We start from the raw sequence: 16,607 nt of genomic DNA, 5'->3' as shown, positions 1-16,607 counted from the left end.
GTGGCCAACTAATGCCGTGATGTGGTGGGGCCCCCCACCCCCTTTCATAACGCAATACTCCTCCTGCATTATTTTACTCTAAAGTTCTCTCAGGGGCATTAACGTCATTTTGAGCGTCTGGCCACTGATTGGTTTTCCGTTTTAATTGGAATTAATTTAATTAATGAAAAATAACACTGCGTTCTATTATAAAATGTTGGTAGTGTAATTAGTAATAAAATGAATGTTGTAAAAATGGTCTCGTCTAATTTCTAATTATCAAATTGCCTACGTCTTTAAAATACTAATTTCTTTAGTCAGTGCTAAATGCTGATGCAAAATTAGCTAAAATGCCAAACGCAATGAAATTATGAAAGATGAGTATCTATAGTCTTTCACGGGTTTAAATCGACTATATATATATATATATTCATAGGATTGTGATGGTGGACTTCGCTTGTTCGGCGTTGAGGCTGACCTTTATTTGGCGACTTTTATTTAAGGATTTATCACTATATATTGTATGTAAATACCAGAGACAAATTTATTTAAAAAAAGGGTAGATGTTCATAGAATAAGTTATTATAGAGGTGTTAATTTTTCAAAGGAATTAGGTAGAAGGTCATGATTTCGGTTGACGATTGTAGTTGTAGTGTGAGTTCTAATTAAGTGGATGTGGGGAAGGTTTTATCTACAATTAAGGTACGTGAAGCTTGTGGCCCAACATGCTGGACGTGTGTTATCAATATATATTTCACTATTGCAAAATTTTACATCGATTACACTTATTTTATATTTTTATTCCATACTAAATCAACAAATAGTCAAGAATTCGAGGAGATATAAATTTAACAATTACAGCATATGCGAGGAGATATTCGGATTACAGTCTATTTCAAATCCTAAATAGCAACATTTTACTTTTACCTATATACTTTATATTTAAACAAAATTATATGTTGTTTAAGTAGTTCAGTTGGTTGGAAATCAGTTCTCTTGTTCAATACTTCGCGAGATTGATTCCCTTAGGTGACGTTTTTTACTTTCTCTTCTTTCTATTTATTCAACTTTTTAATATCTTCTCTCTTTATTCTATTTATTCAATTTTTTTATTCTAATGTGTATATATTGTTCGTCTTTGCTTTATACTTTTTGAAATATATTATCATTATACTCATAATAAAGAAATCAAAAAAAATTATTATTATATTCTACTTGCTACTATAGTTTATATTTTCGTTGATGTTTTCTATAATGACATTTAAACATTATAAAAAAAATTGGGTCCATCCATTATAGTAAAAATTGTAAATATCGATTATTTTGAGCTTTCGACGTCATGAACATCAAAAAATCGTATCACTGTTAATAGTAATTTTGGGCCCCCATCGTAAAACTTCTGGCTTCGCCACTGCGCGCAACCATGCCCACCCTAACCTCGCACATCTGGTGGTTCCCATCTCCGTTGCATCTGAACTTTGTCTTAGAGAAACGTATCACAGTTTCTCGATTAAATCGACAACCTTCATAAGAATAAAAAGTGGAGTAGATAATAAAAGTTGAAAAATACGAAAATAGATAAATTAGAGACTTTGTCCGAAAAAGAAACACAATAAATTAAATACCAAACATTACCTAAAATCTATTATAAGGGTCGGGTTCAAATGAGATGGATTCTTGTTTAACATGCTAACAGGATCTTAGTCTAATCTGAAATCCATAGAATAATCTGGACAGATCATCAATTCAATCAATCGAATTAGGTTTAAAATTTTATAAATCTAAATTTTTTAATTCAAATTATCTTGAATCGAACATGTTACAAGCTTATAAAAATAGATTATACTTCATCCGATAATGAATAAATGTCTCACTTTAACTCGACGAGAATTTCAAATTGTAAAATAATTAGATTGAAAAAATTAGTGAAATGTAGATCATAGTAATAGTATATATTTTTATAAATAATAAAGTGTGGTTATAACGAGTTTTTTAAAATATTTGTAGATCTATTATAACGAGTTTTTAAAATAAAGAGAATATATAATGGCTGAGATTATTTGGAACGAAAAGAAATGTATTGTGTCACTATTGTACTCCTCATTACTCGAAATGATAAAACATTTCACAAATTAATTAACATTTGCAAATGAAATCACAAACAAGTGAGACAACTATATCACTACAGCATAAAAATATATTAAAGCATACATACGTAGGAATTTATTAAAAACCTCTGGCTACTAATAATACCTAAGTTTGGATGAATTTTAATGTCATATCAGTTTCAACAATATAATGTCTATTTAGATTTAAGGTATTGTGGGAAATAAAAAAACAATAAAGTTCATAATTTTTGCTAAGTTTAGGGGAAAACATGGAATTCGGTTATAATTCTTGATATTACCGATCAATTTTCTGAAAATAAAATATGACTCTGTATATTACAGTATATTATAGTACTAGTAGTAGTAAATTACAAAAAAATCATATGTATTACTATATATTACGAACATGAACATAACTCTTATACTATGAAATGAATTAACTAATGTCGCTCTCATAAATATATATAAGCTCTTATATCAAAAGACATAAACTAATGTTCACACAAGTAATGGTAGGGTTGTGATCAATTGAGATTTTTTAGCCTAATTGAGAATTGAGAGCATTACCAGCCACTCATTTTTATAAAAATGAGTGGGCTAGAATTTGCCACATTAAAAATATTTTTAGATTAATTAATTATGAAATAGCAGAATGGTAATTTCATAGTACATTTTATTCAATAAATACTTTTTTATTTTTTTATAATTTTTTAAATTTTTTTTGTCAACTACGTATACAATTCATGTCAACTACACACATATAATTTCAACTACATATACAACTCATGTCAACTACACACATATAATGTCAACTATGTGTACAAATTCATGTCAACTACATATATAATTCATGTTATCTACACACATATAATGTCAACTATAAGTTGTTGACATTTGATGTGCATGCTATTGACGATAATACCCCCGAGTTGACATAATGTACCTGCAGTTCGACATTTCAAAAATATTGTGGATGAGTGGCTGAAAATGCATCTCAATTCTCAATTAAGCTAAAAAATCTCAATCTAACCGGACCCAGTAATAATATATAGAAATTTTTTAACTTATAAACGATCTCATTCAAAAGGAAAATACACACACTTTAATAGGCAAAGCATTGGGTTATGAACTTCCCACACCCAATTGTTATCATTATTTTTATTAAATTATTAATTTTATAATTTATTAACGTTATTATTGTTGATATTAGTATAGAATTAATAAAAATAATGATAACGACATTGGGTATGGGCAAAGCATTGTGTTATGCTTAGGTAATATTCATAGTAGGTAATACACCTATTAAAATGACATAGATAATAGATTAAGATATGGGAGTAGAGCTGTAGAATTGTATAGGCACGTGAGTGAAAGGCTACAGGCGGTGCGTCGCTCTCAGTCTCGTGACGGAGTCACGTGCTTCAAATTATAATAAGTGGCCCATCTTTGCCTTTCTCTCACTTTATTTTATTTTTAGAATAAGTCTTCAACATCAAGATTGGATGCCTCATGCCTTTTCTATTCATGCCATCACTCTCTTCTTAAATGATAATTGTTGAACAAATACTATGATATTCACTTGTTTAATCGATGTTGGAGTTTAATTTTTCTTACATGTATGGGCGCAATATTAATCCAAACGAGTAATTCGGTTGAGAAATAAAAAGAGGTGTAATTAGATAATTAAATTTATATTCCGTTTATATAAACATGTCAATGCTATTTTATTTCAAACTAGTAGTATCTAGAGATTCTAGACATTTCAAAATTGAAAACCATTTTGATCAAAATTATTGGAGATGGTCCTAACTCGTATGATATCACTATTATTATTATTATTATTATTATTATATGATGTGCACATAAAATTTTGCGTATTAGTATGATGTGTGTATGCATTGTTACATGATACAATATGGTTATACTTCCATAACCCATACTATAGTGATATCAAAAAGTAGAGTAGTAGTATTTGATAGTGGGGGCATGTGCAGTCCCCTCTCAACTGACCTGTCATTTTCAAAGCTATCCAATATTTTTCTGTATCTAAGTGTGTGTATATTTCTTACTGAGGATGACGTGGCGGGATATGCACGTGCTCCATTCATGCGCTTTGGTTGGTGCTTAGGGGAGTCACGTGGCCCCACCGATGTTGTGACATGTGTTACATTTGACTGTTGCCACTCATTCGAAGGATAAATTTTTCCTTTTTTCTTTAATTTCCGGATATGCAATTTGTAAATGCATCTTCGTATCCAAAAACTACCTTCATGGTTTTTAGTCTAATTAACTATCACAAAGAGTCAAAAACTCTCTTTAATTGAATTTGCAATGTATGCAAACGGATTTTGTGCATTAAAGAAAATTCGAAACTAGGATTTTTCAAAACTACAAAAATAATTCAGGTATTCTAATTTAATGTTGAGGGCATCTATAGTGGGGCGGACTATCGTCCGCACCCTATGCTTCGTCCGCGGATGATAGGGCTTCAACCATGCATCGTCCACGGTATCATCCGCCCCACTGCGGGCGAGGCGAACGATACTGTGGACGATGCAACACGTTTTCCTTTTTTTAAAATTCTTCAAATTTTTTATATATGTACACCACCATTCCTTTCACTCTTTCATTCATCATTTTCTATTTCACTTATATAAAATGAATCTCGGTGATTACCCAAGTCCGAATAGTCCGATGCTCAGTGGTGGTGCACGGTAGCCGGGTGCAGACTCTGAATACCGGCCCTTTTACTCAAACACCCAGTACGATCCCGATTTTAGTACGGATTCGTATGGGCTGTCAGACATGGAGCCGTCCCCCACCCCCACCCCGCCGCGCCTCTGCCCCCGCCCCCGCTGCCGCCGTTACCGCCTCGGGCTCCGCCACCAAGAAGAAGCGGAACAGGCAAAGGGTCCAGAAGTTGTCGCCTCCGGAGAAGAATGAAGAGTTCGCCCCAGGGAGGACGAACTACAACCCGGATGAAACCATCATCTTGGCGAGATGTTGGATTGATATTTCAAAGGACCCGGTGTTTGCCATCAACCAAAAGCAAATAGCGTACTGGGAGCGCATCGCTGAGCGCTACAACGAGGCCAAGCCACCGGCCGCATACAAGCGCCATAGGGAGCAGCTCTGCAAGCATTGGGATCAGGTGAAGAGGGATGTCAATTTGTTCTCGGCGGAGTACGAGAAGTGCTTGAGGGAGCAGGGCAGCGGCAAGAGTTTGACTAATGTGCGCGATAGAGCGCTTGCATCGTACATTTCATTGTACGGCGATTTCAAGAATTACAACTCATGGCTCCTCTTGAAGGACAAGCAGAAGTTCCAAGGAGGGATTCTGCCCCTATCGGCTGCGTGGAAGAGGACGAAGAACACCACCACCGGTGATTATACGAGCAGCGAAAGCGGCGCACATCCAATGGACCTCAACCAGCCGATGTACGAGGATGAGAGTTCCGGCACACCGATGTCCTCCCGGCGTCCCATTGGCAAAAAGGCTGCCAAGAACAAGGGCAATGCGAAGGCGACATACTCGTAAGCCCCAGCCCCGACCCCGATCGTGACCCCGACCCCGACCCCGGCCCCGACTTCGGCTGCGGGACATGCCTACGCGGAGTTGGTGGCGGCCGCCAATCAGAGGACGTTGTTGGACACGCACCACGCCCTCATGCAGTGCCAGGACCCGGCCAAAGCCGAATACCTCAAGTGGATGATCGATGATCTGCTCCGCAAGCTGTGAATGAACTAGTAATGTAGGATTTAGTGAATTTGTTTTTTATTTCTAACTCTTGTAAAAAAAAATTTAATTAGTAATGTAGGATTTGCCTTTAATCGTAGTGTTTTTTTAATAATTTTGCATGACATATTTGAAAACATAAAAAATTAATTAACAAAATAGTAGTGAAACCTATAGGGTGGACTTTAGGGCGTCCTATTTAGGTGGAATGGTAGGAGGATAGAATGCTGATGTGACGGAGCATAGGGCGCCCCATCGTGGATGCTCTGTAGCTGCATAATTTCATCCACACGAGTCGATCCTTTCACTTCTGCATAATTGGTTGATTTATTATACACTACAATTAATGATTTCACTTAATAGGGGGCAAAAACACATGTAAAAACCGTACAAAATTGACGTACTAGTGAATTATTGGAATTGACTGATAAATTTTATTTGGAAAAAAGAAAATAAAGGAAAAGTAAATGGAGTTAAATACTTTTGAATTTACTTTAATTACTTATATGAAATTCATAGCATGTGCGACAAAAACATGTTTCGGCGTTTTCTTGGGCTAATCTTCAATCTACGATTTTTGGGCCAACTATTACGCCATAGAGTTTACGAGTTTAATTATAACAAAAACATGTCATTTTTTTTACTTGATCTCGTATTGTATACAAAGTGAGTTTCTACTCAATATTTACTTACATTATTACTCCTAAGTAAGACATACTCCAATACCCATATTTAAAGGTTCAACTTCTAAATGATTATCAAATTATTTAGTTCTCATTTTGAAATACATGTATCAAATTGGACTTGTTTCAAAATGAGTACTGCACTAAATTTTTGAAAAAATAACAAGAAAATAATAAAACTTGAATACACTCAGACCTCAAATAAACCAAACCGCGTTAAAGAAAAACATAAATGGGCTTTGAGCCTGTTGCAATTGATTCAATGTTTTGGAAAATTTGGGCCTACTAGTGCAAATTACTTTGTGTGGCTAGCCTGGGGAGGTACCAATGTGTGTTGTGGTTTTTTTTAACAGTACTTTTTTTTCTTTCTTATTCTATTATTAGTAACATTAGTAGATGGACACTACACTTAATTACTCCCTCCGTCCCATAGAAATAGGCCATTTGATATGGGCACGAGTTTTAATGTATAATTGGTAAAGTAAGAAAGATGACGAAAAAGTAGTTGAAATTGTGTAGTGGATAGTGAGACCCATAATTAATAAAGTAAAAGAGAAGGAGAAAAAAGTTTCCATAAATGGATATGGACTATTTGTATGGGACAGACGAAAAAGGAAATAAGAGGGAGTAGATTAGATTAATATTGCATTGAGCATTTGTATTAACTTATTTGATCGAAGGAAGCACTTGTTATGATAATTTGTGGTCAGTCTAAACATGTGGATCTCAATATTGTATCATTTACATAAATCTCAACTAATACTCACTTAATCAGACTTGTTTCGTTCCGAGGCAGATCCAATTAAATGGAGTATATTATAATCAAACCATGCCAAAGCTGAATATATTATTAAATGTAAATTAGTTCAACATATAAAATTTTTGCATAATTTTTACTGAAATTCACTAATTCTATATTCAAGAAGAAAAATATTTTGAAGAGTGGTATGACTGTTGATTGTAATAAAAAGCTGTGACTAGTTGTTGCCTTATATTGTGCAACCGATTCAAATGGTACTGAATATATATAAATTACTCCGTATATATGAAAAAATTCAATTCAACATACACGAATCTAATATATTTTGAATATATTGAAATATTATACTTAATTCTATATTTTTTGTTTGTTACAAATTTTGAGACTAACACTCTTAATAAGTAAGCAGAATCTGAGTTGAATATGGAATAAGATGTTCTGATGCGAAAACAGACATATATATATTCGAGTTCATACAGTTAGCAGGATCAACAAATTTTCCCACTAAATTTAATTTATTAATGACTCCATTAAATATGACAGAAGCTAGGTAGAGCAAATCTCATATGCTTAGTTGGTTTTGGAGTGAAGAAAATTAGGTGAATTCAGAAAGAAGAAAGAATCAAGGACACTTGAGCTTGCCGCCGCGGGTGGTCATGTTGGCGTAGCATTTGCCGCATTTCTCTCTGTTTCCATACTGCCCCGGTGGAACACACTTGCATCTATCGCAGCATGTTACGCACGCCCTCATGCATACGTTCTTCCTCGAATGATTCTTGCACCGCACCACACACAATGGAGCACACTCTGCTCTCACAAAATGACAAAACAAAGCCCCCACCCCCCCATTTTTTGCTTAATTAGTAGTAGTACTAACAAATGAATGAATGCATTATACATGTATGGTTTGAATTTAGTTACCTTTGGTGTTCCTTGGTGGCGATGGCGGAGGTGGAGGCGGTGGTGGGGACGCCTTTGCTACTGGAGGAGGGGGTGGGCACGGAGATGGTGGTGGTGGGGACGGAGGTGGTGGCGGTGGCGGTGGCTTGTTGTAAGCATTATTTACATCACTAAGGAATCTGTTTTCCTCATCTGATGAAACCTACCAAAAATGAACACATTATTATATAAAAAATTAACAAAGGATGATGTTAAAGTAAGAAAATACTTAAAAGGTGAGGCCATATATACCTTGGTGTTGATGAGAAGAAAGCAAGCGAGGACAAGAAGCACACCTTTTGAAGCCATTTTTGGAATCAATGGCTGCTTAAGTTGAAGATTAATTGATGGTGTTAGTGATATATATAGAGTTGTTTTGGGGTATCAAATAATGCAATGAGACATATTGTAATGGGTTTTCTAGCTGTATGCCCCAGTCTTCTCACCACGTGCAAACACCTCTCGATTCTCTTAAACAAATACTACTATATCCCTTTTTCACTACACCACTAGTGAAAAACCACCACTTGTTTAACCCAAATACGAGGCTTTTACCCCTACTCCTTTTGGTTATTGAAACTTGCAATTTGATCTTGAAAGCTTCAAGATAGACTTAGACCTCTAAGTTTTAGTGGTGAAGCAATCCATTCTTGTCATGAAACTTACAAAGCATTTATAATTGTTCCAATTCCTTTGAAGCTTAGACTTGATATTTACCCATTTAATTAGCACGAGTCATTTAGGTTGTGTGAGACTATACTACTACTATTTGAGGGGATAGTATGGTAAAAGATGGAAGCACCGACGTTCTAGAGTCTTCACTGAGGTTTAAAATACTCATAAGATATTAAGTGTGACAACTGAGATATGTCTGAGTCCATGTGAGATCACATGTTACTCAACACTAGTCAAACTTATGTTTCAACACTTGAAATTTATGTGTCACAAAATTTAATCAGAGTAACATGAGTTGTTTCTTGGAAAAACTACAGTTTAATTAGTAAATTCATAGTTTATGTATTGTATTGTGCAAAAGCCTACACGCTAGTGGCTGTGGCCAGTTTCTTTATTGCAAATTGTGTTTCACATCTATTATTTTAATAATGACTGAAAAGCATTTTATACTATTCTTATTCAAACATCAAGTTGTAAGGTTTCTTGATAGTACAAAAGTATAGATTTGATGTCTGTTTCTTTTATGTATGAGAGGATGAGGCCATAAGTCCATAACAATATAGAAAACTTAGCTCATAACAAAAGATAACAAAGTTAATTTTTTGTTCTTGGTACACTGATGAACTGACACGGACACATAAGAGATAAGACGAGGAAGATGACAACGAAGTAGGAAAAGATGAATAAAAGAGTGTTGGGTTTCAAGGGCACTTGACGAGATGGCCGTGGATTTCGACACTGTTCCAGTTGTGGCATTTTGTGGAACCAGGCACACATTTGCACTTGGCACAGCACATGGTACATTTCCTCATGCAGGGCCTTTTCGGGCTAACCGGTTTGCAGTATGATGCACATTGTGCCACACAACCTGCACGTGAGATGGTTGTGAGAAAACAATAAAAATTTGTCAAGTCAAGTGCTGAAAAAGAACAAATGTTGTGAGCTCTGTACCATGTGGTGGAGGAATTGGTGCAGAGGCAGGTGCCTTGTGTGAGTGAGCAGGGGATTTAGCCGGTGCATGCTCGTGGTGGGGGAGGGGGGCATGAGCAGGAGCTATGGCATGCTTGTGGTGGTGGTGGGAAGGGGCGTGAGCCGGTGCTATGGCATGCTCATGGTGTTGGTGGTGGATGGGGGCCTTAGCTGGTGCATGTAGTGGAGTGTAGACGGGGGCAGGAGCCGGTGCTTTGGCATGCTTGTGGTGGTGATGGTGGTGGCGATGGTCGTTGTTCTGTAATCATGTGATGCACAAAAATATGAGATGAAGCACTGTTTTGCAATGTAGATTGCAAACACATGCATTTTGTGCACGGATAGTAAACTTTATAGTAATAGTACTTTATAGTGTGACATTCATATAATAAGTTAGGAATGAAGAATGGAAAAGTGACCTCGATTTCAATATTTTCGACGTCTCCTGCGGACGAGACCTGCGATGACAAAGAACCATCATTCACATATGCATAACTTTTACAAAATATTAAACATATTATCTAATTAGTGAACTTTTATACTAACCATTCTTGTAACTAAAATCACAAACGCTAGCATGAAAATTAACCCTTTAGAAGCCATTTTTGGAGATGAAACACACCAAAAAGGCAAAATAATCAACAAGAGAGGGAATTAAGCAAGTATTCGATGTTTAAATTCTGGTAAGCAGGCATGTTTAAATAGGGAGATAAAAAGGTGTATCTATAGCAAGAATATGCATGAAAAGATGGAGTAATTAATAGATTATTAATAAAGATTACAGATTGCTAGGTGTTAATTTAAAATGTTGATGTACAAAATGTGTAAACTAAGTTATTTAATCACTGGGCTCAATGGAACTTGTCCATGACTGAAATTAGTATAGTGGAGTATTCATCTTGGATTGTGATTAGGATCATTATTACCTCAGAAGCATAAACCAATGCAAGAAATCATGCTTTTTTTCGGAAAGTTTGCTGGATTATTTACCAATAAACAAACATTATCCCCATTTCCAATATCAATTTATATTTCAGCATTTTGTCTTGCATAATTTAAATAATGAAATAAGCCGAGCATGTCCGAGGAGTTGGAAACTTGGAATACTGAAATGGACTGAAAAAATGTGTATTGCAAAAAAATATGTGGGTCTTTTCATTTGGTCTAGATAAGCACAAAATAATATTTCTGTTAGGCGGAAGCTTAAACCGACTTATTGTTAGTAAACAAAATTAGATTGTTCAATTTTGAATTTAATGTTTTTATCGTTGTTTCGTTATATCTAATGGAAATGGAAAATGGACCCAGCAAAGACTGGAAAAACAAAACAAGTTGATACATGTGCTTTGCACTTCAAAAAATTGAATAATAGTAAATAAATACTGGAAAGGAATTGTCATATTTAGAAATTGTTACTCACTCTCGTAGCTCTACCATATTCATCAGCACTTTACCAGCTGATGTTACAAGTTTTCTCTCAATAATTACAGAAATTACCTGAAAAGCAGGGTGTTTCTCAACATTGGAGACTAATTTTGCTGGTCTTGTAGCAATGACAGCATGTCTCATTGCGTAAACACAGTTAGGTTCATAACCTAGCACAAAGTGAAGTGATTTCAATATGGTAGTATGTTATTAGTGTATAACAACCTAAGTTAAACTATCAGCTAACGCCTAAATGCATATTGAATTCAGTGAATACGGTAACCGATACATATGCTGCTGTCAGCCATGCTCAACATTCATAAAATGTAAGGCAGAATCTATAAAACCTGGATGCAGGCTAGCTCAAATCATCAATGTAGAAGCTCAACTCCGAACTCTGCAACATGAAGCTCGGGTAACACTGATGTAGCTCATTCCGTTGGCAGTGCATATGCTAACCATGTACCTGTAGTAAACACAACTAACCACTGCTAAACTACATGTAATATCATAAAATAGGGCAATAGGCTTGCTTGCTATGTGGTAATGCTCGTAGTGAACAGAACTGGTTTGTAGCATTTTCTTCCTGAATTCATTCCTTCTGTCCATCTTTTCAGATCATGTTTTTTTTCCTTTCATTTTGTCACCAATTTCTAATTTAAGAAAGAGCTATAGTAGAAGATGATATACAGCAATTGCACCATCAAATGATTATATAATAAACGGTTAAAATTTCTCCTTACAGAGAATAGTGGGACTTGTATCCATCATAGCAAAAATTTCCCTCCCTATGTTTCCACCAATAGAATTTACTAGTACATGTAGCCTAGATAGACCACTAGTTGAATTAACATACGATTGTAGTAAGCAGAAGCTTCCAAAAAAACTTCTCAAAAGAAGTTCCATTTTAACAGATATCTTCCCCATAACCCATATTTTACAACTTTAACTGTCAGCTCCCCCCAAAAAGTGCAGTCATTCATTTGTCAATAACTGGCGTTCTTAAAGCAGTCCACTGAGCTTCACTTCACGTCGCATTCCACTTGAATTTCGCCATCTGATACAGTAATTTGATGTAAGTTCTACAAATGCTTATATGACGAGAGACGACAAAATAGGAACTGCGGAAAACAATCTAAAGGGATTACTCTTTAGATGTAATGCAAGGTTTGCTTGGGCGTCAGCTTCAGTGTTGCACTCCTGATAACATGCAAGAGTATGCATTTTTAATGAAGATAGAATTGATGATAAAATGCTGTGCATGACCATCAGAAAATATGAACAACTTATAAATGGAGAATTTATATGGGCCCCTAAAAATTAACTAGGGAATGCATTTAAGATCAACCAGGTAGATAAAGTACATTATTTTATACATAATTCAAAGATTGCTGATCACCTACCTATTACCAGACAGTCGGAATGACACTACATTAACATGAAAACCTTATACCATGTGGCGTACAGCATCTACACTAGCCACCCCACAAGGCACAAGCTATTTCAATATGCGATGTTAATGGTTAACAGAACACTTTTTGATGTTCATACTTCATAAATTTTAGCCACCTGTAATTGAACTTAATCCCTTTATTCCTTCGTCCACAGCAGTTCTCTTTTCAATAAAAGCAGGGAAGAATCAAGTCATAATATTTTTAACTCACTCTTTCAACATGACGGATCTCAAATGATGCAAACTGATCTTTGAGCTCTTTAGCCACCTTACACAAGTCAGCCATATTCTGAGTTTTGGTTCTCCATAGACCCTGAACCTGTCCATGAGATAAAGCAAAAAGGAGGTAACTACTTGAAAGAAGACTAGAGATTATGTTCAGAATAGATGAGAAAGAAAAGCTTTTAAAATAGTATAAAGTGTGTAAGCCATTCCTACTACTATTATTGCTAACATTACCAGGTCATTTGATAGTTCTCCCTCTTCTGTTGTTTGAGGGACAAATAAAGGAAACATGAGAAACTGTAAATAGGACAAGCAAGACCATAGTACCTGCATGCAGACTAGCTTAGAGTCTCCCTGCATACGTACATATTTGAACCCTTTTGAGAGAGCATATCTTAAGCCTAAAATGGCACCTCGGTATTCAGCGACGTTATTGGTCACAATTCCTACACCTTCACGCAGCCGAAATACCTATCAAGATTCACAGACACACTGAAAAATGTAAGGAGCTCTTATGTTAGAAATCAAGAACAATAGACGAATTATGTGATGCTGAGATTATTCGGATATTTCACTCATGATTTATCATTTCAAGTTCTGAGGTAAATTATGTCAAAACTTCAACAGAGTGACACACACAAACTCACACGATGATGCAGCAGTCAATTGCAAGTTGAGAGAGAACAAGGTGTAATGAGCTGATCAAAGTAGAATGACATAGCATTCACAATTAAGATGAAAGTACCATGCCCCCATTGGCTGATCTCAGGACGGCCCCTGCGCCAGCTGGTCCAGGGTTTCCTTTTGAAGCACCATCAAACTCAATAATACAGGAACTCTGTAAATAACCGGAAACAGGAGTTGTGAGTGAAAGTATGTTTAGACACAGCTCATACAAACTTATGCCTCAGGGGATGGATTGAACAAAAGGGAAGCATAATATATGTCAGCCACCAAAACATAAAATGTTATGGCATAATAACTGTGAAGGCCTATAGTAGTAGGTTTAAGATTTTTCCTACAATTAACTTTGTCAAAACCCAGAAGCATTCATAATACTGATTGTTGCAAATGTCTGAAAACACTGTTAGAATGGAACTGAAGCTAACTATATCATTTTAAATGATCAGATTATTCTATACCATTTGCTGATGAATCAAAACACGAGAATGACTCATAACAACTTACGCAGTAAGAAGAAACTGGTAGACCTTGAAGAAAATCGTCTAATTTAGAAGGTTTTAATTGTGGACTTGCTGCAAAAGAAGCTGAACCAACTATGTCCTGCTGGAAGAGAGAGGCAGAAAGATAGAGTTTAAGAATCATCTGTTGGAAAATAAACACAAACAGCACAAAATTAATCACCTAGATCTAAATATCACAATGTCTCTGAACACTGGAATAGATTTATTTCAAGCATCTTTATAACCTTGCACTATGCAACACATAAAAGAAAATTCATATCATATGCTCCATGTCCCACATAAGAAAAAGTGAAAGAACAACAAATTTGGATATTTGGTAGGTTTGGATGTTGTGAGTAAATGATGAGAAATATCTCATAGCACAATCAAAATTAACCTACAAAATTTTGAGAGGAGCTAGATGTTTATTCAATGATCACAACAGAATCACTAAGTCTATATATAGGTCTCTATTTCAGAAGTAGAAGTGCCATAACTTGTCAGGAACAATACAAATTAACATGAAAATATGATGTGTTGGTTTCATCCAGGAAAAGCCCCATTAGCAAATAGGCATGTAAAGTAGTAAGTGCCACGTATCAACCTAGGGTGAGTGGAACAATTCACAACTTAAACTCCAACTAGATTCATATTCACATGCTTCAACGCCACAACCACAAGTCCTAACTAAAATTACCTGCGGTCTCTTCTCTTGATGATTCTTGCTAGATGATTTACTTGTGGAAGAATTTGGTTCCTACATTCAGAAATTTTGCAGGTTGTTAATAAATGTTGCAAGTCTTACCGGTTATCACACTGCTATAACACTTGGAAGGCATACTAAGTGTTGTCAGATGCATAAAATATAGCCACGTTTTAAAAAGGATTTGGACATAAAAGTCATTCACTTGCACATAAGTCCAGAATCTAACTCGAAAAGGGCATGTGATAAGTTGGCCAAAACGGTCATTTTGCGCTTCACTGGCATCAATAGAATATATAGCATTCTTAAGTCCGTGTGACGAGAGGTACTCATCAGCTTCTTTAGACAAGCCATACCCTTTGAACACGCGAACTGAAGTATCATCCACCTACAAAAGAAAGTGCATACATAAACAGTGAACATAACCTTTAGCACACTCTCACAAATTGTTAGGCAGATTATAGTTGGAATCAGGTAACTTTTGCCAATTACCAATTGCCAAGAGCCCATCCATCATTGTAAATTTATAAGACTTCATACTTTAAATAATTTTTACTTTTAGTTGATACAACCGTTCAGTATGTCAACTCTATGTCTAGACAAGATTTATGTATAGCCCATAGGAACCTTAGGAACAGAACAGAACAGAACAGACCACCATCTCTTATAGAAATTAGATATAAATGCTTCATGTACAATCTAAAACAGTCAATTTTTTACTTGTTACATTTCTACTTAAATTAAATATGGAGTAGGATGCAACTTTAAGCTTTAAGTGATAGAACGTCATTAGTTACTCATATACTACTAGTTTGATATCCACAAAAGGCTCTAGAGAATTGAATTACATACCATATCAAACATAACATAACATAAATTAGAACCAAATACAAAACTCGTGCCATTACACATATAATCACAGGTAAAAAAATTCAGATCATCGGAAATACTGGAAGACAAAGAAAGAAGCACAGATAAATCAAAGCGAAGAAAATAACCGAAGATCGAAGAACGGATTCAAGATCATTGATGCTCTTATAAACTCCAATAATATCCCCCTTCCACACAACGTAAAAGGCGTCCTTTTCATCCCCCATTCTGTTGTCTCTTCCTGGACTTCGAAATCCGAAACCAGCGGCGAATAATCTCTCAGCTCAACAAATTTTGCAGTGTTCGAATTGATAGTAGAAACCCTACCTAAGATCAACCACCACAAAATTTGGGATCATGTTCCACTAACAGAATCCAACAGAAACAGAAATTAAAACAGAGTGGAGTGGAAAATTGTCACCTTCCTCACCGGAATTTCAACTCAGAAAACTAATTGAAAATTTTCCTTTTTATTCCTTTTATTATTAGCTGAGTCCTGAGTGAGTAGATAGTTTAGGTGGACTGTATGTTAACATTTATCGACACTCAATAATATTACTGTGCTACTTACTACCTTACTTTTACTATTTACTTAAGTTAGCATGCATGAGTGATCAATTGCTAACTCATTATTTATTTGATAATTATAACTAATTTAACACCATAAGATTTTAGAAATATAGTGATCTAAAATTTGTCACGTGTAATTTTTATTTTTATTAATTAAATCGAAAAAGATAAAAAAACTACCAAATTAGGGTTTTAGATGAAAATGTCAATATAACGTTTTGAAAATATCAACACAATACTTTTAGAATGTCACATTGCTTTAAGAATGACATTCTACATATATTATATTGACATATTTTATATACTATGTTGACATTTGTTGCTGTAC

At 35.4% G+C, this 16,607-nt stretch overlaps 4 protein-coding genes across 6 annotated transcripts; 1 reads left to right on the top strand and 3 right to left on the bottom strand.

The window, feature by feature from the left end:
* The first annotated feature begins 4,878 nt into the window (after window positions 1-4,878).
* On the top strand, window positions 4,879-6,574 carry LOC121749110 (glutathione S-transferase T3-like). The gene is made up of 2 exons (XM_042143713.1): window positions 4,879-5,525; window positions 6,562-6,574. The coding sequence occupies exons 1-2, from the start codon at window positions 4,879-4,881 to the stop codon at window positions 6,572-6,574; spliced, it is 660 nt and encodes a 219-aa protein (XP_041999647.1).
* A 1,134-nt stretch (window positions 6,575-7,708) lies between these two features.
* On the bottom strand, window positions 7,709-8,543 carry LOC121747616 (gibberellin-regulated protein 14-like). The gene is made up of 3 exons (XM_042141682.1): window positions 8,458-8,543; window positions 8,188-8,368; window positions 7,709-8,073 (listed from the first exon to the last, which is right to left on the bottom strand). Exons 1-3 carry the CDS (start codon window positions 8,512-8,514, stop codon window positions 7,889-7,891), a joined length of 423 nt encoding a protein of 140 aa, XP_041997616.1. The 5' UTR covers window positions 8,515-8,543; the 3' UTR covers window positions 7,709-7,888.
* Window positions 8,544-9,428: 885 nt separating this feature from the next.
* Window positions 9,429-11,806, bottom strand: LOC121749756 (uncharacterized histidine-rich protein DDB_G0274557-like). 2 transcript variants are annotated; one of them, XM_042144381.1, is made up of 5 exons: window positions 11,622-11,806; window positions 10,396-11,444; window positions 10,269-10,307; window positions 9,832-10,108; window positions 9,429-9,748 (listed from the first exon to the last, which is right to left on the bottom strand). In XM_042144381.1, the coding sequence occupies exons 2-5, from the start codon at window positions 10,450-10,452 to the stop codon at window positions 9,582-9,584; spliced, it is 540 nt and encodes a 179-aa protein (XP_042000315.1). In that variant the 5' UTR covers window positions 10,453-11,444; window positions 11,622-11,806; the 3' UTR covers window positions 9,429-9,581. The 2 variants fall into 2 exon arrangements, with proteins under 2 accessions (XP_042000315.1, XP_042000314.1); XM_042144380.1 differs by having other exon boundaries at window positions 11,347-11,444.
* A 155-nt stretch (window positions 11,807-11,961) lies between these two features.
* Window positions 11,962-16,217, bottom strand: LOC121749755. Of its 2 annotated transcripts, XM_042144378.1 has the most exons (10): window positions 16,131-16,217; window positions 15,838-16,036; window positions 15,069-15,227; window positions 14,834-14,893; window positions 14,141-14,239; window positions 13,698-13,790; window positions 13,280-13,423; window positions 12,939-13,046; window positions 12,423-12,474; window positions 11,962-12,331 (listed from the first exon to the last, which is right to left on the bottom strand). In XM_042144378.1, exons 2-10 carry the CDS (start codon window positions 15,934-15,936, stop codon window positions 12,297-12,299), a joined length of 849 nt encoding a protein of 282 aa, XP_042000312.1. In that variant the 5' UTR covers window positions 15,937-16,036; window positions 16,131-16,217; the 3' UTR covers window positions 11,962-12,296. The 2 variants fall into 2 exon arrangements, with proteins under 2 accessions (XP_042000312.1, XP_042000313.1); XM_042144379.1 differs by lacking the exon at window positions 16,131-16,217 and having other exon boundaries at window positions 14,141-14,236.
* Between the last annotated feature and the right edge of the window lie 390 nt (window positions 16,218-16,607).

Source organism: Salvia splendens, chromosome 9 (genome assembly GCF_004379255.2).
Source record: "Salvia splendens isolate huo1 chromosome 9, SspV2, whole genome shotgun sequence".
NCBI classification, from domain to species: Eukaryota; Viridiplantae; Streptophyta; class Magnoliopsida; order Lamiales; family Lamiaceae; genus Salvia; species Salvia splendens.
The sequence above is the reverse complement of the archived record's forward strand: the minus strand, read 5'-3'. Positions and strand labels throughout refer to the sequence as shown.